Genomic DNA, 24,847 nt, shown 5'->3' on the forward strand with positions numbered 1-24,847 from the left:
TCCCATTTTGAAACACCCTGTATACCTCCGCTGCAGTGATGATGAGCAATACCATCTGAGGCTCGTGGCAAATTCATTAGATCTGGTACCAAGAAAATGCCAAGGAGTCTAGAGAGTATTTGGCGTCAAAAAGATTTTTCTCTTTTGATCTTGGACTCTTGCTCTTCATCTAATCTTTCATGTAACCGGCATGTTGATACGTAAGACCAGGATCCAGGTGAATTTTCGATGTCTCGAGTCTTTCTATGGTGTCTACGATATGTCTTCAGTCGTTAAGGCCTTCCATCCAAACATTTTGTATTTTTTAATAGCTCGCTTTGCCAATAACATGGTTCACATTACGCCTTCTGAAGTGTTAAGGAATAAGGGTAGCCATATATGTTAAAGTTTCATACCAGATTTCATACCAGATTTTCATACCAGAAAAGTAAATGATTGTAAGAAAATATAAGTGAAAAATGGAAAGACAAAAATATTATACATTTTTCTTAAGGAAATTCAGAATGGGATGAAAACATCCATTTGTAACGAAGAAGCTGAAGGGTTGGTACTCAAACTGTTCCTTTGGTCCTTAATTAATTATAACTCTATTTTTGTTCAAATACATTATATTTTCAATTCACACCTCTCAATGACTAAACCATAAAAATGTTACTCCATGCTCGCGTCTCATAACAATTACCGATCCCATGACATTGCACTATTCTTATTTATACCCATCAACCGATTACAACAACACGTAGAGTTCAATGTAATGTTTATTTCGTTACTGTCGCGTTAAGGTGAATACGAGAAAACAATAGAGTATTTCGAAATTAAGCGTAAAACATATTTTACAGAGTGTTATAACATCACAAAACATTTACAGAAATGATTTACAAACCTAGATATTACCTAGAAATATTGCAAAGAATACCCTGAAATTAGGCTTACCTTTACTTAACGCTAAAGCAGGAGCGTAAACCGCGACACTGGTATACAACACCATCTGCAGAATGTACAACCCACTTGCCAAGTATCTAATGTTCTTTGAGAATCTCAGTGCTAGGTATTCATATGAACTAGTAAGTCTTAATTCTAAAAATACTGGTAGATAAAACTTAGAAGTGAGTGGAACCAAAACAAGGAAGCAAATACAGATCATCCAGAACTGCGCACCATGGGTATACATCTCCGCTGGATTCCCTAGCAACTCAATTGCAGTAATAAAACTGAAAAATAAGAATATTAAATTTGTAATGTTTTTAGTTTGTTACGGAAAATAAAGAATCGAGAGATGTTACTGAATAAATAAACTGAATATCAATATATTCCACAATATATAATACAAAATTCAGTTAATCTCTCTATCTCATCTCAGGGATTTATTATGAGTTCAGCAGAAGGTGACCCGGTTATTTCTGAGCATTAAAACAACCTGTAACTAACAATTATTTATTGAACAAAAAAAGAAAAACAGAAAATAGGGGAATTGCAACAAAATGTAAGAAAATGTATAATGACTATTGAAACTAAATATTAAATATAAAATATTGCTATGACTTCAAAAAAAACCCTAACTTATCACATACAATATAACCTGATGAATAAAATCTACCCACGTTCAACAAGAATCAGATATGTACTGTACCACACTACATTTATATTATTATACCAAAATAATGTGAATAATTTATACCCTCTAGTGTCAAATACCTACTTCTGTAAGTCTACCCGTGGAATTAACTAAGTACAATTCAATATACACCCTGTAATTACTTGGTTATAGCTATATCCAGGTGTACAATGAGGGTAGAGGGAGGACCTAGATCTGTACAAAAATGGTAGGCACAGACACACTATGGAGTATAAAAAAATATGACAAAAAAAAAGAAAGATCTTGTAAGGGTACTGACTTTCTCTGTCCTTGCTTACTCTGGTACTCTGGTACTCTTTTCAAATCAGTACGTGTAAAATATATTTTTTAATAAATTAACGCCCATAAGGAAAGAATTTTCCTGTAGCTGGCTGTATACCATTAATTTTATTTAAATACCTAATAATAATATTATTCGATTTTTTGTACTAATTTAGAAAAAAAAACATGAAAAACCAAGATTTCAGAAATATAACTTAAAAGGAAGTTGTTCTTATTTATTAATACTATTTTTACAAATATTTTCTTTCATGCATCTGCATCGAGATATACAGGAATTCTCAGCTTTTTTACATCTACATAAGTTTTTAGAGCAATTTTTACAGTTACATGGTGGTGTTAAAAGTCTGTTCTTGAAGGCATTAAAATTAAAACTTTTTGGGGCTTCAGAGTTCTATATGATTTCTATGTATATAAAAATTTTGCAGCATCAGCAAGACAGGTCAATTATGTCTACGCTATATAAAATGCTCGTTTTATGTACCGGGTGTCCCAATAAGAATGGCTCTCGGCCATATCTCAGGAACCGTTTATAGTGGAGCTTTGAAATAAAAAATTTTATTACAAAAGTTACCTCAGGAAAAGCCTGGAAATTATTTTCATAATTGTGGGTCCACCGCTAGAGGGCGTAATTGAATATCAAAAATTAAAAAATCAAAATTTCACAAAATTTTCCTAATGAAGGGGCATTGAAAATCCGGTCATCGTATTTTTCATATCATTCTGCGCATAGTTGATTTCGCAAGTTTAGGTCTACCTTTGCAAATAAGAGGAGGGGGTGAATGGGAACCTTGTTATGAAAAAATGGCTGTAAGTCCGGTTCTGTTAAATCAAATCTTGCAAATTTGATCATGTTGAAAACAGATCTTTTTCGTCAATGTAAGAGTTATGATTTCGAACCAACCTACTAAGTAATATGCCAGCTATAAGGCGCTATTTAATTTTTTTCAGAAATCTAGTTTTCTTTGGAAAATATTAAATACAAGTATGCATTTTTATTCCTACATTATAAAATTAGATTAAATTAGCAATGGAATAGCGAAAAACGCATGTCGATACCTTTTTTCTATCTCGAGATATCATACGAAACGTGTAAATTTAAAAACATAACTACTGTCACCGGTAAACGAAGTTAAGGAAAAGTAGTGTGCTATGATAAAAACAAAGAAATATTTTCCAGATGTCAACGTATATAATAGGGCTTTTCAACGCTTCTTATTTGTTTCGAGCCTCGGTCATATCTCGTACACCTATTAATATTATCACGGATTATACGACATATATGACAGAGGCTCGAAACAAATGCGTTGAAAAGCCCTATTAATTAAAACAACAAAAAAATAAAAACAACTATTTAGTGTTAGTGACGACATAAATGTTCAAATTTTTGCAAATCATTTTCGTTGCAAGCATTTACTCTTTCAGATTGAACAGCGGTCTCAATTTCTGCTCTTGAAATGCTTTCGTATTCTCTGGATAATGTTTTCTCGGGTAGTGTATTAGTATTTTAAATGCTTGCTTCAAAAATGATGGACAATAATTTGAATATTTAGGTCGTCACTAAGTAGTTGTTTTTATTTCTTTGTTATATTTTATAGTGTTGTTTGTCTTTATATTGTTGTTTCAATTAATATTTTTATACGTTGACATCTGGAAAATATTTCTTTGTTTTTTCCATAGCACACTAGTTCTCATTAACTTAGTTTACCGGTGACAGCAACAGTTATGTTTAAAATTTACACGTTTCTTAAGATATCTTGAGATAGAAAAAAGGTATCGACATACGGTTTTCGCTATTCTATTGCTAATTTAATCTAACTTTATAATGTAGGATTAAAAAGGCATACTTGTATTTAATATTTTCCAAAGAAAACTAGATTTCTGAAAAAAATTAAATAACGCCTCCAAGCTGACTTATTACTTATTAGGCTGATTCGAAATTATAACTTTTACATTAACGAAAAAGATCTGTCTTCAACAAGACCCAGTTTGCAAAATTTGATTTAGCAGGACCGGATTTACAGCCCTTTTTTCATAACAAGGTTCCCACTCACCCCCACCTCTTATTTGCAAAGGTAGACTAAAACTTGTGAGATCAAATATGCGCAGAATTTTATGAAGAATACGATGATCGGATTTCCAGTACCCCTTCATTAGGAAAATTTTGTAAAATTTAGATTTTTTAATTTTTGATATTCAATTACGCTTTCTAGCGGTGGATCCACAATTATGAAAATAATTTCCAGGCTTTTCCTGAGGTAACTTTTGTTATAAAATTTTTTATTTCAAAGCTCTACTATAAACGGTTCCTGAGATATGGCCGAGAGCCATTCTTATTGGGACACCCGGTACAACGATGATGCTGCAAAAGAACTCGATCCATTTTTATATAGATCTTCGTCTTCTTCGTCTAGCCATTCACGTCCACATATGAACATAAGCCTCTTCAAGTCTTCCTTTCCATCTCAGAGGAGGTCTATGAATTTCCCATTGAGTTGAAATTCCCATTTCAATGTTATTGATTTTTGTACCACATCGGTGACTTTGGTTTTCTGTCTTATCCATGTGTTTGTTTTCCTGTCCTACTGGGTTTCCTCGAAAGCGGCACCGACAAACTGCGACCGTAACACTGCGATGAATGACGTCATAAAAAACTGTACCACGCAAAATAATAGCAGTGGTTTCTAAGGATGCGTTGGAAGCCACCGCTTGCTGAGTTTACACATTTCATTGCCGCAGTGAAGAACCTTGAATTTTTCACCGTAATCTGACGTCATTCATCGCAGTGTTACGGTCGTAGTTTGTCGGTGCCGCTTTCGAGGAAACCAAGGCTTAAGTGATATGCCTAGCATTGCTCTTTCCATCGCGTGTTGATTGTCTCTGAGTATATTCATATTCTCTTTTGTGATTGTCCTTGTCCATGTTTGTGCTCCATATGTTAAAATCGGAATAATGTATTCATCAAAAATTTTAGATCTAAGATGTAGCTGAATTTGTTGATTTCTGTGTATATAGTTCAGTTTGACGAATGCTGCCCATGGTAACTTTCTTCGTCTTTTTATTTCTTCCGTTTGAATTTCCCTATTTAGTACTCTTTTTTGTCCTAAGTATATACATTCTTTAACTTTTTCTATAACTTTGTCGTTTATTATTGTCACGGTTTCTTCGGAGTGCATGACTTTTGTTTTGTTTAAATTCATTTTCAGTCCTATTTTAGAAGATTCGGTATGTAGTTCTAAAAGCATGGTTTGGAGTTCTTGTAGATCAGTAGCTATCAGGAGTATGTCATCCGCAAATCATAGAATACTGAGGTAGTGGCCATTGATGTTTATTCCATTATACATATTTCCAATTCTGGACCTCGGAGGTAAACTACACTGTAATTTAGACCAACTGTGTTTAGCGTGTGTTTGTAACAAACTTTAGAGCACTTGGGATGTTAATAAAAATCTGGTATATCCCATAATTGGTTGAAAGACAATATAACCATATTTTAATGATAATATGTAACCAATTTGTATAATCCAACTAATAAAATATCTAAGTGGATTAAAGGAAGTCATTCAAAATAACACCATGCCGACATAGTGTAGTTTACCTCCGAGGTCCAGAATTTAGGATTTTAAAAACGTCCTCCAAAACTAAGGTGAGCAGTTTGGGTGATAGAGTGTCTCCCTGTTTGACTCCCCTGTTTAATGGTTTAACTCCCATGTTTTATGTAAATAGCATATAGATAATGAGACTCTGAAGCCCCAAAAAGTTTTAATTTCTGCCTCCAAAAACAAACTTAATATCACCATGTAATTGTAAAAATTGCTCTAAAAACTTATGTAGATGTAAAAAGCTAATATTTCCTGTATATCTCCATGCAGATGCATGAGAGAAAATGTTTGTAAAAATAGTATTAATAAATAAAAATAACTTCCTTTTAAGATATATTTCTGAAATCTTAGTTTTTCACAGGTTTTTCATGTTTCGCTATGAGCGCCTCAGAGCGCGCTATTAATGTACCTATCTATATTTTGGTCAAAATAAACCTACAAAGATTTTCCTAATCTCAAAATGTTCCTTTTGGGTTCTTCTATCATTACTATTAATTAAATTATAAATATTTATTGCTCAAGTTTGCTTAAAAGCCATATAAACAAATTAATGTACATTTTTTAAAGAAAATTATAACTTCAAACGGGTATAACTTTAACGCAAATAATAGTATATTATGAAACGAGCAATTAACGATGGTCATTATGAAGCGAGCATAAGGGATACGAAACGATCCGCCTAGCGGCGAGTTTCGTATAGAGTACGAGCTTCATAATGATAATTAAATGCAAGTTGTATACACGATTTTTTCTATGATCATTCGCAACAAAAAATATATTCAAATTTATTAATTTTGTAACGTAAACAAATTAAGTAGTTTGTCAGTTTGACAGTTTGTTTACATATTAAGAACTGTCAAAGCATATGTATTTGACTCACCATTGGTCACTGCGCGTGTGACACCTTTATCGCAAATGCCATATCGCGATTCTATTGGTTAAAAATCTGTATCTTAATGAAAATCTGTATCATAATGAAGTTCATTATGACACAGGTAGTGACATCACAATTAATATATTATAGTATGAGAATAGAAAAAGATAATTTAATAAACTTTGTTTGGAAGTCTATGAATTAATATTTAAAATGAGACTTTGTAAAGCTCATTTTGATATTTTATCAATACAATATACGATTATGATGATACAATATCTTGAGTTCTAATTTATAGTCCGTTCTTTAAAGGTAAAATATTGCAAAACCACTAAATTTTAAAGGACCGCTTGGATTGACATGAAATTTGGCATACACATAGCTAATAAGTCAAAGAAAAAAAGTGATATTGTGCCGATGTGTGCTTTTGGCCTAAGGGTGCCTTTCACCCCCTTTTGGGGGTAAAAAACATATGTTCGAAATAAGTCCGGAAATGGATAAAATGATTAATTCTAAGCAACTTTTGTTCTATAAAGTTTTTTCACCTAGCACTTAAAAAAGTGTAAAACATGGTGTATATATTAGGTCACTATACCTAGTAGAAGCAGAGTTATAGCTAATGAAAAATAGGTTCATATTCGTCAAATTCCCAATCGAATATTTTAACGTGCCATAACCAAAAAACGAAGCACTTTTTTGGGGAAAACTCATTTTAACTTTTTTAATTTTTTAAAGTGTTTAAAAAATGCTTATTTTGGTTTTTTAAAAAAAATTTTAAGCATCAAAAGTAAACAAGTTACTCTCAAAATAAAGTTGGTCCCTTTTTTTGGTAAGAAATCGGGAAAATCACCTCCTAATTAGCATTTCAAATGAACTTAATTGTTACTACTTCACAAGTTTTTTATTCGCGTATGTATTGATCATATGATCTGTAAGTTTGATCGGTTCAAGGTCCTTATTTTTGAAAGAGCTGTAGTTAAAAGGGCTTGAACGAGTCACTTATCACGAGTGTATGCAAATTTAGAAACACCGAATCTTAACCAATTTTTGTCTTACAGAAAAACAAAAAAATACAAAATATTCAGAAAAGTAAAGCCGACTTTTTTTATTATTTAAGATTTTTGGTATCTCTAACCATTTTTAAGTTATTTTGAAAAAAACATTTTTTCAAAATTAAAATTTTTAAAAATTTTAGTTTAAAACCAAATTTTTGCAAAAATAAGCACTTTGAATCAATGAAACTTACAGATTATATAAACACAAGTAAAGTAACTTGTGAAGCGGTAACGATTAATTTCATTTATGTTGCTAATTGGGGGGTGATCTTCCTGATTTTTTTGTTATTTTGAGCGTAACTTGCTTACATTTGATGCTAGAATTTTTTTTTATAAAAACAGAAATAAAGTTTTTTAAACACTTTAAAAAAGTTGTAATGTGTTTTCCCCAAGAATGCTTCGTTATTTGGATATTTCACATTGAAATATTCTATTTGGAATTTTTCGAATGTGAACCTACTTTGCATTAGCTATAACTCTGCTTTTGCTATGTATAGAGACCTCAATATATACACCGTTTTTTTCACTTTTTTAAAGGCAATAGTTTTGCTAATAATATTTTTTTCGACAAAATGTTTACGTTTTGAGTTATTTGCGAAAAACCGTCAAAAAACGTGGTTATTTTGTTGAAAAATTAACATATTCACTTGAAAATAACTCGAAAAGTATTGATTTAGTGAAAAAGCTCTATAGAACAAAAGTTGCTTAAAATCAGTCAGTTTATCCATTTCGGGACTTATCTTGGACATATATTTTTTCACCCCCGAGATGGGGTGAAACTCACCCCCAGGGCAAAAGCACACATCGGCACTATATCACTTTTTTTCTCTGACATGTTAGCTATGCGTATGCCAAATTTCATGTCAATCCAAGTAGTTCTTTAAAATTTACAGCAAAAACCGTGAAATAATGTACATACTATTATTGGATTTTAAGTTTAGTCAAAGCCATTTACAGTGGAACCCCGATAAGTTGGCCCCCGATAACCCGGAAGTCCGGCTAACCCGGACCGATTTTCATCAGATAAACATTTTGATTTTCAATATTTTGTATTTTTCAATTTAATTGTGGCTTATTTCCAATCAAAATAGTTAATTATCAGACAAACCTTTCAACAATAAAAATGTATGTAATATAATATTTGAGAGATAATGTGTATGTGTCTAATTTGAACTGTACGATATTAAAAATGACTCATAGCACACGCCGCAGAAACAACAGCCACCTATCTGTAGTATCTATTCCTTTTTATTTCAAACTGTCAGCATTGTTTAGGAAAGACTATTTAAAAAATTATTTTATAAACAATGGTCTTTAGTATTGTGTGTCTTGTATTGTTCGCTTCCACTTGCTTACGTTTGGGTTTGGTGTTTTTTTTAGTAATTTTAATGAGTAGGTAATACTGTGCATATTTATAAATATATTTCATGTTATTTCAATTCTAACGGAGTTTATCTGTAAGTATACCGTATTTTATTAATTTTTACCATATTCTCCGGCTATCTCGGATTTTCGATAACCCGGATCGGTCGCGGTCCCGATTAATCCGAGTTATCGAGGTTCCACTGTACTTTGATTTTTATTAAGGAACAGTTTTTTTTTTAAAATATTTTTATCTCTTTTAGTTTATGAGCTAGAGACTTATAAACAATTTATAAACAATTAAATTGTTTATAAAAATTTTTCTACCATTCGGATCGAAATTCACCCTCGAAATTCGTAATCAGCAGTCAAAAATACATGAGAAATACTTAGGTTTGTCCATCAGAATTGAAAAGGTCACGGTAGCCTCTAGGTATTTGGCGCCTAGACTATAATGACATTCTTATTATTCTACTACAACAACTAGTGACTTACCTTGCTGCTAATGACATTGCCATGGGAAACGTTCCCATTGAACTTCCTCCCAATAAAAAATCATTGCTATTCTTGTTTTTATTAAAACATCCATAAAATACACCAACTCCACATGAAATCACTAATACAATTCCTAGTACTAAATAGTCTTCCCAAGAAAATGAATTTTTCTTAGTTTGTTCTTGACAAATCTCTGAAAAAAGGTTACCAATATGATACATGTATTGTGTTTATTATTGCAAAATTATAATGAGGATAAAGAGACTTGGTGGTGGTCAAATAAAGTACAAGGAAAAATAAAAGAGAAGGGAAAATTATATAAAAAGTGGCAAGAAACCAGATCGGACATAGATCTTCAAAACTATATGATCGCCAAAAAGGAAGCGAAAGTAGCAGTAGCAAAAGCTAAAGCAGAAGCGTAATCAAACCTATACGATCAACTTGATACCAGGGAAGGCGAAGCAAAGATATATAAAATAGCCAAACAGAGAGCAAAGAAAGCAAGAGATTTTAATTAGATTAGATGTATCCGAGATGAAAATCATAAAATACTAATTCACAAAAAGGATGTCAAAACGAGATGGAGAAAGTATTTTGACAGTTAATTAAATGAAGAATTTGACAGACAGCCTGTGGAGTTAACGGAGACAGTAACAGCAATGGGTACCAGAATAAATGCCGGCGCAAATTGAACCTAAGCGAACACAAGCTGGCACCGGAGCAAGGGCGGATCCAGAAGCGATTTTCGGGAGGGGCCATGAACTTTTTTTGGGGAGGGGGTACCGTGGGGTCTGGGGATAATTTTAAAAAAATAGAGTTACAATGGTGAGTTTTAAAGTAATTTTCACACACTTTTGAGTGCCATAAAGTCATTCAAAACTTATCGTTATTAAAGTATCTGATATTAAAGTCAGTACCGATTCCTACACATTTCTTCGGATTCAAGAGCAGTTATTTTAAGGCTATGGGTACATAATTCGCAAATATTTCTTGTGTATCCCTACTTTTTCTGTCTTTACACGGCAAATTACGTGTAGTAAAATTCACACTGGTATGGATATGTAAACATTACTAGAATGTCATTCTACTTGAAAATGTCATCATTAATTTAAAGAGATGGGTTTTGAATGTTCTTGGATAACTGTTATTTTTATAATTGCAAATTATTAATTCAGTTAATAAATGTGATAATTTTTTCACTAACTATGTATTCAGCGATTGTAATAATTTATTTGTACAACAAAAACTAATACTTAATCGAGAAAAGAGGAAAAGTGTTAAAGTGATTTTTTAATAATATATTGTTATGGAACGCTTACAACTTTGAACATCTTTAACAACAAAATACTTGGATCACAAAATATATTATCCTGATGTATTCTCTGCTTGGATCTTCCACAATAATACACAATAAATAACTTTTTATTAAGTTCACGTCTTAAATCAATTATTTATCAAATACACTATATATCATTAATATTTAATCAATAACTCAAAATATTCCCGATACAATGTCAAATATTTAAAATTGTCACTGATTGTCAGTGTCTGACTGACAATATATGCTGACAATATTATATTCGGCTGAGTGCGTTGTAAGACAAAGATAGATTTGGAAAATATTACCACGGCATTGTGTTCATTTTTTTCGAATCCTGAAAAAACCAATAAATATTTTTGAAAAATTTAAACGCAGAATGAAAGACTAAATTATTACCGAGGGCCGAAAGTCCCTTAGAATAAATAAAAAGTTTATTTTGAATGAGATATTTGAAATTAAAAATCACACTAAATTTTCTCTTAGTTTTCCACCCCTGTAACTTATTAAAATAAACATTATAGAAGTTCTCAGGAACTTTCGGCCCTCGCTAATAACGTAATCTTTTATTCTGCGTTTAAATTTTTCAAAAATATTCATTAGTTTTCTCAGGATTCGAAAGAAATGAATCCCCATTTGAATAGCATTGCAGCTGAAAATACGTACCGATCCTCTTAACAAGTCTAATACTATTTTTCAGAATTCTTCTCTTGTCAGGCCTTGTTCTTCCCCTCTTTCTTGATTTTATCCAATTTTATTTTTATGTTCCCTTAAGCGTTAATGAACTTGACAAATCTTCACGAATGCTGTTATTGTGTATGTATCTCAAAAGAGAAACCTGTTTCACATGAGATACGTCGGTCTTTTCGTCAGATATGACAGAGTATTAATTTTTACTTTGAACCTGATTAATTATTTATTCAGTTATTTCTTTACCACAACATCTTACCAATTGATTTTGACTGGTGCTACTAATGTATGTTGCTCGGGAAGATGCTGTTAATCGGTGTTGTTTAAGATTCTTATCTTCTGATGCGATTTTAAACCTTAACAATTCCCCTCGTTTCTAGATCCGGCATCTTTGTCCAGAAGCAAAGGGCCATCATCACCATGGCCTCTTAGAGGAATATTTTGTTGACCTAAGAACACTATAGACTTTACGATTGGTCGTAGTCTTTCTCTATTTTCTTGTATCTGTTTAGACCTCTGAGAGTCTATCTGGTTAATGACTGACTTTTGGGGGTTGCGATAACTTTGTAGAAAATCCAGCCCATCCTGAACGCATTCGTTGTGGTATGATGTTTTTTCATGGGATTGTATGCCTCCGTCTTTGCCCATTAGTTTGGCGAAAGATGTTAAAGATTTCTTGACAAGGCTTTGAGCTGTTATCCGTTTATTATGACTATATTTTTCATTAGAAAAATAAAACACAATACTTGCAAAATAATTCTTTTTGAACTTGCGAAAGTACCAACCAACTCCTTTGTTCTAAGTGCTCATGACCCAAATAACGCTTCATTTCTTTTTTATTCTTTGTGTGTACAGAATAAAGAAATTGATACGATTTTGATGGCTGCCAATGTTGTGCTTGCAATTGGCACTTCGGCACAATTTGAAACTAAAAACATTTGAACAGCAAATATTTAAATTTTTATTTATTTTTATAATTCTCGGAGGGGGCCATGGCCCCCATGGCCCCCTCCCTGGATCCGCCCTTGCACCGGAGAGGTGCGTAGAGAGTTCTGCGCATCCTATATCAGTGAATACAGTGCCAGGTCTACACATGCGAACGTTTGTCATCGAAACACAGTTTTCTGGTGTCGTGGGACGCGTGACTCAATTCTTTTGATGTGGTTTTGGTTTAGAGATGGACGTAGAGAAGCTAATAGAACTCGTTCGGAATTATCCCTGTGTATATGATACCAGTAATAAGGATTACATGAGGACGAAACTTAAAGACGAAGTATGGGAGAAAATCGGAAATGAACTTCATACGAATGGTAAGTACAATTTACTGTGATAAATAAATATTAGTACAATATAATCAAAACCCAACACCGCTTTGTCATTAAAATTCTAATAACTTTATTAGGTACCTACTCGTAGACAAAATAAACGGCGATAACAGATATGCCTTTACAAGAATACATTATTAGAAAAAAAAAGGTTACTTAAAACGAATAGGCCCGGATCCCGCGTAACAAAAAAAGTTGATTAATAGCAAGCTGAAAATATGTTAATAGCGTAACGATGTTTAGTCGGACAAACTTTAAAGTATGGGAACACTAGAACAGGGGTAGTTTTAATTGTGGAACAGGTTAAAGATTTGGAACGTCAGACTACAAAAACTTCCCATGTATTTTATCGGACAGAACTTCCAATTGATTTCTTACCATTTCATTAAACTCTCATGCTAAAATTAGACTGCTATTTATCACCTGTCATAATTCCTGTCATTTGACATGTTCTCTTGTCGGATTTATTAAAATGCCCAGTTGGTGATAAATACCAGTCTGATTTTTGCATGAGAGTTTAATGAAAGAGTAAAAAATCAACTGGAAGTTCTGTCCTACAAAATACATGGGACGTTTTCGTAGTATGACGTTCCAAATTTTTAACCTGTTCCACAATTAAAACTTCCCCTGTTTCAGTTTCAGTGTTCCCGTACATCAAAGTTTGTCTGACGAGACACCGTTAAGCTATTAACAAATTTTCAGCTTGCTATTAATCAACTTTTTGTTGGTAGTACGCGGGATCTAGGATCTAGGCCTAGAAATACAATGTCACAAATGATGGCGTAATCCCTTTTCTATAGGTATAAAAATTTTGTAAATATCATTCATTTCTTAAATCTACACATTATCATTAAAAATGATTCATTATTAAAAACCGTTATGCATATCTGTGAATACCGCATTACCCTTAAATAAAATGTGTCATCATACCGGGCTTGTTCATGCTTAAAAACAAAATATGTAGACGAGATATAAATATATGTAATAGGTAAGCAGTTTTTGCAACGACAATCCAATCACAATCAGTGTTGTTTATAATAATAGTATCGGCATCGGCTGATAAAATAATTAGTTTTTAGCAAAGTTGGCACCTTTGTGGACACTGAGGTACATAAAAGCAAATTTGTTAATTGTTGAGAAAACGTAGGCATTTAAAGTTTTAAAAGGTACTTAAAGCCAAAAATGAGACGCAAATTACAAGAGGAAGTAGAAATCTATTGTCCACAGTCCTAGTTATTAGAATTTTAGGATTAGAATTATTCTTAAACAACACCTCAAAGCCGCGTGCCTGAAAGGGAAGGAAATTAGCAAATATCTCATTGTATTGTTTCTCAAAAAATTAGAAAATAACTATTTCATTGTTCCCCGAAAAATTCCATAATTTTACCATTGCATACTAATGTTGTGTCACGCACAACTGACAATCTGACATTCTTTGATATACACAGGTACACTTGATCTAGCGAAATGGAGAATAGTTATAATTCTTTGTTTTTTTGTTCCTTTAGACAAATACGAATATTAGGAATATCGTAGTGTTGATTAAATAAATTTTTGTGAAAAATTTGCAATTACGTCAGTGTTTCTCCAAAGGTGCGAGTTGCCTACTCAATTCAGTACAAGGATCAGATAAATCTTCTTCTTCAAGTGCCATCTTCGTTCCGAAGGTTGGCGATCATCAGGGCTATACGTATTTTCGAAACTGCTGACCGAAACAATTCGTTGTTGCTACAGCTATACCATTCCCGTAGATTCCTTAGCCAGGAGTTTCGTCTTCTTCCTATGGACCTTTTTCCTGCTATTTTCCCTTGCATAATTATTCGAAGCAGTTCATATCTTTCGCCTCTTGTACTGTGTCCCAAGTATTGCAGTTTTCGTTTTTGATCGTAAATATGACTTCCTTTTCTTTATTCATTCTTCTCGACGTTTGTGACTCTCTCCGTCCATGATATTCTCAAGATTCTGCGATACGTCCACAGTTCGAATGCCTCTAATTTTTTGGTATCAATCTTTTTCAGCGTCCATGACTCCATTCCGTAGAATAGCATAGAAAGTACGTAACATCTCATCAGGTGAAGTTTCATTTCAAGGCTCAAATCTCTTCCACAGAACACTCTTTTCATTTTAGTGAATATGGATCTGGCTTTTTCTATTATTATTTTGATTTCTGCTGAGCTATCGTTGTCTTCATTTGTAAAAGTGCCTTAATATTTGTATTTGCTAACTCGATCGATAATTTCATTGTGTAAATATAAATTTTGGACATTTCGTGTTGATTTCGATATTACCATAAATTTAGTTTCCTTTATGTTCAAAGATAGTCCATATTCTTCTCTGCAGTCTGCTATCTTATTCACCAATGTCTGTAGCTCTTTAAGTGTTTCTGCGATCAGAACGGTGTCGTCGGCAAATCTCAGATTGTTTAATCTAACACCATTTATTTTAATACCTATGGATTGCTCAGAGAGTGTTCTATTCATTACGTCTTCGAAATAGAGATTAAACAGGGTTGGTGACAGTATACACCCTTGTCTCACACCTCGCTTTATTTCAATTTCTTCAGTGGTATTATTCTCTACTCTCACTACTGCTTTCTGATTATAGTACATATTTGCTATTAGTCGAATATCTCGTTTATCTAAATTCTTTTCTGCCAGGAGTCTGATTAAATGATCATGCCGCACTTTATCAAAGGCCTTGTTATAATCTATGAAACACATCAGATACAGATACATCAGTATTTTGTAATCAGTATCTACCACTGAGACCCGGTATCAAAAGTAACCGTTACACGTCCGCACTGATTTTGCCCGTCCCTCTATTCGTTGCAGTGACAGCCAACGGTTGGGTTTTGTTGTGAACAATATGCGGTGCGCTAGAAAAATAACTACACAGGTCACCCGTCCCGCCGGTGCCAGGTTGTGTTCGCTTAGGTTCAATTTGCGCCGGCACTAACAAACGTGGAAGTGGCGCAAGCGCTTCAAAAAATAAAGAAAGGAAAAGCAGTCGGACCAGATGATATTCCTGGGGAAGTATGGAGAGCATTGGGAGAGACGGAATAAGTTGGCTAGCAAGTCTATTTAATATAATTATGGAAGTTCGACAAATGCCAGACGAATGGAGAAGCAGTATATTAGTACCTGTCTACAAAAACAAGGGAGACATACAACAATGTACAAATTACAGGGCTATAAAACTACTTAGCCACACCATGAAAATATGGGAGAGAGTAATTGATAGACGGATACGTGAAGAAACAGAAATATCCGATAATCAATTATTTGGCTTTATACAGGGCAGATCAACAACAGATGCAATTTTCATTGTAAGGCAACTGGTGGAAAATACAGAAATAAAGAGACCAACGCTCATATGGTATTCATTGATCTTGAGAAAGCATATGATAGAGTTCCTCGAGAGATTCTGTGGTGGGCCCTCAATAAGAAAGGAGTCCCTGGCGAATATGTAAAGATTGTGAGAGATATGTATGAGGGAGTAATGACTACTGTTAGGAGAGGTGTGGGAGAGACTCATAAATTTCAGGTGAAAGTAGGACTGCACCAAGTCTCGGTGCTTAGTCCTTATTTATTCTCATTAGTTGTGGACCAGATAACAGCGAAACTACAGGGTAGCATTCCATGGTGCCTAATGTATGCTGATGATGTAGTGTTAATAGGAAATAGTGAAAGAGACTTAGAACAAAAATTGGAACAGTGGAGAAAAGCTCTGGACGAAAAAGTTTAAAACTTAGTAGGACAAAAACAGAGTATTTGGAATGTTCATTTAAAGATGGAGTTACTACAAATAAAATGGTATCTTTGGATGGTGAAATGATTGTGAAAAGCAATAGTTTTAAGTATCTAGGATCGGTATTACAGAGTAATGGAGAAATAGATGGAGATGCATGCAGTAGAATTAGGGCTGGATAGATGAAGTTGAAAGAAGCGAGTGGTGTATTGTGTAGCAGAAAAATTCCAATGAAGCTGAAGGAAAAATTCTATAAAACCGCCATAAGGCCGGCTATGATGCACAGAACTGAATGTTGGGCAGTGAAAAAGAAAGAGGAACAACGAATACATGTGGAGGAAATGAGAATGCTTAGATGGATGAGTGGAGTGATAAAGAAGGATAAAATTAGAAATCAGTATATTAGGAAGTCTAGGTGTGGCACCAATTGATGCCAAAATGAGAGAGCATGGGTTAAGATGGTTTGGTCATGTTCAACGTCGAGACGTTTATCACCCAATACGAAGAATAGCTGAAGTGCAGATTCCTGGAAGGAGTAGGAGAGGAAGACCAAAGAAGACCTGGGGGAGACGATAAGGCAGGACATGTTGGTAAAGGGGATTAACATTAATATGACCCAAGATAGAATTGTGTGGAGAAATGCAATTAGGGAAGCCGACCCCGCATAGGGATAAGGCAAAGAGACTGATGATGATTGCAAAATTATCGTAATCACTAGTCTCTGTTAGTATGTCAACTTCCTAATCCTATAGATAGATTTAAAGAGGTGGCCTTCTGGCCTATTCCACTGCGGCCTTTTCAGATCTATTGTGGTCCTCTAGTCCTAGATAACATTCTTTAGTCTGACCCTTTTTAAAAAGTCTAATAGCTTCGAGTCTGAACCTTCCATGTAGCTATTTGCCGTTGGATTTTGTTCTCCTTATGCAAAGAACCGCACATTTGACAAACTGTCGCACTGACATAGAATGTCCTCTGCTGTTTCTTCTTCCAGCTGACAGAATCTGCACAGGTCTAAATCTGCCAATCCCAACAGCTTTAAGTGCCTATTCAGCTTACAGTGCCCTGTTAGCAGACCTACTATGGCTTTGACTGTTTTCCTGCCTTTGCTTATTAGGTCTGCCGTAAATTTTGGCGAATGTTCTGTAATGAACTGTTTCGCCTGTCTTTAACCTGGTGAATTCCACCACCATTCCAAAGATTTGTGAGTTACCCACTTTCTTGTAGCCATTCTTGTAACTGCCTTTGCAACGCCGCAGAAAGGTTCCGGTCCAACGAATGGCATTGATGAGCCTTGTTTGGCCATTTCATCTGCTTTTTCATTGTCCTTATGACCCTCGTGCCCCGGTACCCAGGCTACCGTAACCTTTCTACGGTCCCCTAGTTTATTTAGGGCACACACACAATCCCATACTAGCTTAGAATTGACCTCTACAGAATTGACTGCCTTAAGCGCTGCCTGACTATCTGTGAAGATGGCAACTGAACGGAACGTTCTTTCCTGCATTTTTATTTCTTTCACGCAGTGATGGATGGCCGTCATTTCGGGCTGGAAAACTGTGACATCCTTTGATAGACCAACTTCCTAATCCTAATAACCATATCGACGAAGCAACGAAGCATTAAACCTAGGAATTTTGTGCAGTAAGATGAATCGTCATGCAACTTTTTGCATTCGATTCGTGAGAATGTCAGGCAATTTTGTGAACTACATTGATCTGAAATTAGTTCAATTTTTATACTTGGGGGTTTTGGAGGTCACTGAACATGAATTTCATGACGGTGATGGTCTCCGAGGTACCTGGTGCCCAGGGTGGAACTCGTCGCCTGGGACGACCGAATAATTCGAGAAATAAAGATTGGATCGAAAAATTGAAAAATACGTGTTCAATATTTTTCAAAAATCTATCGAATGACCTAAACACGACCAACCCACTCCACCCCCTGTAGGTGGGGTAGGGGTAACTTTGAAATATTAAATAGAAACCCCATTTTTTATTGCAGATTTGGATTGCTTACGTAAAAGTAAGCAACTCTTATTCAAGACATTTTTATAATTGTGGATAGGTGGCGCTATAATCGGAAAATACGATTTTTTCGTGATACCATGGGTAAATTATAAAAACGGTAGGTATATCTCGAGAAGTACAATTCCAAATAAAAAACCAAAGAATACGTCTTTTATATTTTTTAAGAACCTATCGAATAACATAAAACACGACCCTCCACTCCACCTCCTGGAGGTGGGGTGGGGTGTAACTTTAAAATCTTAAATATGAGCCCCCATTTTTTATTGCAGATTTGGATTTCTTACGTAAAAATAAGTAACTTTTATTCGAGATATTTTTTCGAATTATGGATAAATGGCGTTATAATCGAAAAAATTACTATTTATTAGCGCCATCTATTAACAATTCTAAAAAATGTTTCGAATAAATATTACTAATTTTTTCATGAGGAATCCAAATCTGCAATAAAACATGGGGATTCCCATTTAAGATTTTAAAGTTAACCCCCACCCCACCTCCAGGGGGTGGAGTAGAGAGTCGTGTTTGATGTTATTCGATAGGTTCTTGAAAAATATTAAATACGTATTTTTTAGTCTTTTATTTGGAAGTGGGTAGTCGACCACAAACCTCCGAGTAAGGCGGTCGCATTCAGTCCAGAATATTTTAAAACATTTTATATTGTAAACGTTAATTTCGATTTGTGTACAAAATGTGATTATTTAAATGTGATTTTAATTACCTACATGTTTTAATATCAGTAATTTGAACGTCTCCGTAAACTTGTTTAAATAAATAAATTCAGTTTTTATTTTTAATTACATTTTTACATTTTAAAAGTAAATAAGTGTTTTGGAATCGAGCTAGTTATCATAAGGCAATTAGTGATAATAACTGAAGAAAATATCCAACAATTTCATACCAGTGGAGTGGAGTTAAAAAGGGATATCAAATGAAATGGTGTGCCAACTCATCAATCCGGATATCAGGTGAATAACAATAATATGTCTTATCAACAATATTTTTTTCCTACGTCAATGTCACAGCCCCAAACGGGTTACCATGATCAAAATCAACAGGCCATATATCAGCAAATGCCAGGCTCATCTACTCAAATGCAACCAATTTTCCCACAATATCTTTCACAACCAAATCCTTTACCTCTCCCCCAACACTTAGTATATCAAAATCCACAAAATCCACAGGTAGTCCAACACATGAATGAACAAGCAGCTCCTAACTCTGAATCTGAAGATAAATGGGAGAAAGTAACATATAAAAAAAGAATAAGAAGTCCCGAAGTGGAAATATCCAGGAAACAAACAAAATTAAGTGATTATTGGCTGCAAAAGCCACTAGAAACAAAAAACTCGTATAGTATGCTTACAGAAGAAAACGAAGAAAGCCAAGACGAAGCAAAAGATCAAGAAAACAATACAAAACATGTACCCAAGCCCCCACCGATTACCATATATAATGTAGGTGTTGTCCAACACATTCATGATCTACTGAAACAAACCACAGGAGATAAATACACTATTAAAACCATTAGTTATGAAACAGTAAAAGTTCAAGTCGTTGAGGCCGAACATTTTAAAAAATTGATCACTGAACTTGATAAAAGGAATACTCAATACCATACTTTTAGGCCAAAAAGCGAGAAAACATTCAGGTTTGTCATAAAAGGACTGCATCATGGTACAGATACTAATGACATAAAGACAAATCTAGCAGCACAAGGCCACGAAGCAGTGAACATTCACAATATAAAACATTATGTATCAAAAACCCCCTTGCCAATGTTTTTCATTGATATCGTATCGAAGGAAAACAACAAAGAGGTTTATAAAATAGAAAAATTAGGAAACAATATCATCAAATGCGAACCTCCTCGTACGAAAAGAACAATCCCCCAGTGTACAAGATGCCAAGACTACGGACACACCAAAACATACTGCCGCAAAGTACACAGATGCGTAAAATGTACAGGCAATCACGAAACAAAAGATTGTCCTCGGAAATCACGTGATGACAAAGTAAAATGTGTCAATTGTAACGGTGACCACCCGGCTAACTATAGAGGATGCCAAGTTCACATTCAACTACAGCAGAAGCTATATCCTACACTAAGAGAGAAAAGAATCATGCAACCGCATATCCAAACAAATAATACTCAACAAATACAACCTGATTTAACCTATGCTCAAATAGTCAACAAAAATCAACCACAGTGTAGCTATAACAACCAAACAATACCAGGACCTAACCAACCTAATAACAACTTAGCCAAGCTGGAAGAAATGATGCAAAAACTCATGGAGCAAATGGGCACAATGCTCAATTTACTTACTACTGTCATCAATAAGATTGCTTAATGGCTTCACAACTTAAATATAAAATAGTAGTCTGGAACGCAAATGGCCTTTATCAACGGGCTAAAGAACTCAAAACATTCATACTTAATCAAAATATTGATATATTATTAATTTCTGAGACACACTTTACAGAAAAACACTACATGCGGATTCCCAACTACAAGTTGTATTATACAAATCACCCAGACGGTAGAGCTCACGGTGGAAGCGCCATGATTATACGTGATTCTATTAAACACTCCGAAATGGAAAAATATAACAAAGACTACCTGCAAGCAACCAGCTTAACAATTGAGGAAGCACACGGCCCAATAACAATATCTGCCTTATACTGCCCACCTAAACATGTCGTTAAAAAAGAACATTTCCTAAAATATTTTAACACTCTAGGGAACAAATTCATTGCAGGTGGAGATTATAATTCAAAACATCCGATGTGGGGTTCTAGACTAACAACTCCAAGAGGCAGAGAATTAGCTAAAGCAATGGTAGAAAATAACCTGCAACAAATTTCTACTGGCGAACCAACTTATTGGCCGTCTGATTTAAACAAAATACCTGATGTCGTTGACTTCTGCATCACAAAAGGCATCGATACCAAAAAATGTAAAGCTGAATCATGCTTTGATTTATCATCAGACCAGTGTTGCCAATCGCATTTCTCTAGATTATCCGATGATCGCTCGAAAAATATCCGATTTGTCACGAAAAGGTACGCTAGATCAAAAATTATTCTGTTAAAAATCAATGTTGCCAATGTTATTGTTTTAGTCCCCTTAACAACCATCAAATAACAAAATCCGTTGTTCGTACGCCAACCAGTTGATTGTAATCAATTATCATTATGATAATTAACATAATTGATTGATTAATTAATTATTAATTATCGATTAAAGTAACAATTATTAACATAATTGATTAATTAATCAATTAATCTCATAATCGTAATCAATTATGTTTTCAGCAACCCAATCAAAGTTGACATTGACAGTAATTAACTATTTGATAATGATCAGTTGATTCCATTTCTGATTAGCGTTCGAACAACCGGTCCTTTAATCTACTGGATTCTCTATTTCACAGCTTAAAAATTTTCGTTTATAGATGAAAATCTCGTATCCTAGCTGATTACCTAATTCATGTATTATGTAAATACTATATTCTTACTATTATTATATTATTCGCATTTTTTATTATCGTAAGTGGTAAATTCTAAATAAATAAATAAATCTAAATATTTCATTATTTGGATCGTTATATTTATTATAATTATTTAAGTAAAAAAAAAACACTTTTAAATATTATTTTATTAAAACGTAATAACTACCTAAAACTAGGCACTGGAAAAATAAATAAATCAATACAAAATAAACTACAGCTACATTAATAGCATAGGCGCAAAATTTCTGGTCAATGCCTTTAAAATGCATTATTTTTTTCAAGTCCTGAGAAAGCTAATAAGTATTATTTAAAAATTTAAACGCAGAATGATATATGGTACTACATATTACAATTTTACCTATAAAACTCTCAAATTTGCACAACACACTTTTCAAACATCGTACTAAATGATCATTCAAAAAAATCTCAAAAATTTAATTCAAATTACGACGTCTTAAGAAATGTAATTTTTGAATACTTTGTAGTTTTACAGAATTAATACCACTGGGATATTACTAAGTTTAAACTGATGTATTACAATTTTATAGGTGTTTTTTAAAGCTTATCAGATGTAATTTTTAAAATGCACTAAATTATTTTACTTTAAAAATGAAATAAACAACTTCTTTTTGAGAAAATTAAGATAGATAAAAAATGTAATGAAACCACCGAAAAATATCAGTTAAAAAAATGTTTATACAAAGTCATCAGAACATGTTTACCCAAAAATACATTTAATAACAAGCTTAAATATAGTAAAAGTAAAAAAAAAAATTTTTTTAGCTCTGATACAGTACCTCTGCCTGCGTAAGTTGGAACCTATTGGAAACTTTTTTGTTATCAATTATTTTATGAAAAAATGTTATTCTTCATAAAATACTCTGTAATGTATAAAATCTAAGATGCAACCATCAGATTTCAAGTATTATCAATTTTCTACAAGGTACGTCAAATATAAGAATTTTGTTCAATAGTAAAGTACCTTAATATTTCACAATATCGAAAATTGTTATAATACTATAATTTTTAGTTGTTCTTAATTTAGAACTATGTTTTAATATTCAATAATTATATCATTCTGCTTGAAATATTGTGAACTATAAAAGTACCTACTTTATTCTTGAACGAAATTCATATTTTTTAACATACCTCGTTTGATTGATAAAATCAGTTGATAAATTGATAAAATTTAATATATAGTTGATTGTTATATTTTAAACCATGCAGAGCATTTGATGAAAAATAACTTTTTCGTAAAATTGACAATAACAAAATTCCCATATGGTTCCAAGTTACGCACCCACACTCTATAAGAGCTTTTTTTAATGTTTCAATTATTACGTCAGAATCGGATTCAGCATAATTAAAATCAAAATAAAAACATTTTTGATCAAGGTTAAAAGATTAATTCACCGATATTGTTAAAATTGTTTCTACAAAACAGCTTTTGTTGTATTTAAACAATTAACTAACTTAAATTAACAAAAATTAACATATTATATTTTAGAAAAATATAAGTTTTTTTATTTTTTCCGAAACAACGCAAGTTTTCAATCTACATTGATTGCCGTACTTTTATTTAGTTGAGTTAAATATATAGGGTGGAAGGCACTTATGGAATGAAATTATTTTACTGTACTACATAAAATGAAAATAAAACTAAATCGTGCGTGAATTAGCTTTCATAAGTTTTAAGACTAAAAACTCATAAATAACATCGGATGGCAGACGGTTTTTGAAATTTGAATTGGATTAGTATGCCTTAAGTGGATGCACTTGTGCATTAAAATTCTAAACAAAAGAATCGGCACATGTCCCTTTTGTCAAAAGATGAAAAGTATCGGATGTCACTAACATTCATCCAGTATAGGCTATTTATAAAAATTTGGGTGGAACCAAAACAAAATTAATGTGTTGTTGGTGTTGGGAACATATGGATGAGAAAGTTTTAGTCGATGGTAGTACACTGAAAAATATCCGCAAATATCCGATGTATTTAAAGGTACGAAGAAGATACGACAACTCTCAAAAAGGTACGCAAATCGGATAATTATCCGCCGATTGGCAACACTGCATCAGACCACTCACCCTTTATAATAACAATCTCCGAAAAAATCTTAAACAAAGAACATCAACCAACTTTGCATAACACCAAGACTAACTGGTCCCAATTTAGAGAAAAACTAGACAGCCTGATCTCACTAAATCTGTCCTTGAAAAATGAACTCGAACTTGAATCAGCTGTAGATAAACTAACAGAAAGCATACAAATTGCTGCATGGTACGCGACTCCCAGCTACGAACCATCTCAAAACAGAAATAATGTGTCTCCCACAATTAAACAAAAAATTTTAGAAAAACGACAATTACGTAAAAATTGGCAACAGTCAAGAACGGCAGAAAATAAGAAAAAACTTAACAAAGCAACAAAGGAATTAAAGGAATTAATCCATGAAGAAGAAAACCATGGAATACAAGAATATTTAGAAAATTTAACACCAACTGAAGCTACAGATTATTCACTCTGGAAAGCCACGAAAAAGCTCAAACGGCCCCAACAGCATAACCCACCAATCAAAGATGAGGCAAACACCTGGGCTAGGAACGACAAAGAAAAAGCTGATCTTTTTGGCAAGCACCTTCAAAAAGTATTTACGCCATACCCTTCTACAGTATCTACAGAGGAAGAAACAGAACTAACCAGATTCCTAACAGCACCGTTTCAAATGGATCTGCCCCACACGAAATTTACAGTCAACCAAGTAAAACAAACAATAATAGATGAAATCAACATCAAAAAAGCCCCTGGATTTGACCTAATCTCTGGCAAGATTCTAAAAGAAGTCTCGGATAAGTGCATAAAACTAATCACCTTTATATTTAATGCAATTCTGCGTCTAAAGTACTTCCCTAGTTCATGGAAAG

General features: G+C 33.5%; 1 protein-coding gene across 2 annotated transcripts in view; it reads right to left on the reverse strand.

Moving 5' to 3' along the window:
• Positions 1–24,847, reverse strand: part of LOC114327886 (sodium-coupled monocarboxylate transporter 2) — a 123,075-nt gene that overhangs the window by 39,377 nt on the left and 58,851 nt on the right. For both annotated transcript variants that reach the window (XM_050648123.1, XM_050648122.1), the window contains exons 3-4: positions 9,304–9,496; positions 934–1,211 (exon numbers count right to left, since the gene is read on the reverse strand). In XM_050648123.1, coding sequence (XP_050504080.1) covers positions 934–1,211; positions 9,304–9,496 — 471 coding nt within the window. The remainder of the gene's footprint in view (positions 1–933; positions 1,212–9,303; positions 9,497–24,847) is intronic.

The sequence above is a fragment of the Diabrotica virgifera genome, chromosome 4, assembly GCF_917563875.1.
Source record: "Diabrotica virgifera virgifera chromosome 4, PGI_DIABVI_V3a".
NCBI classification, from domain to species: Eukaryota; Metazoa; Arthropoda; class Insecta; order Coleoptera; family Chrysomelidae; genus Diabrotica; species Diabrotica virgifera.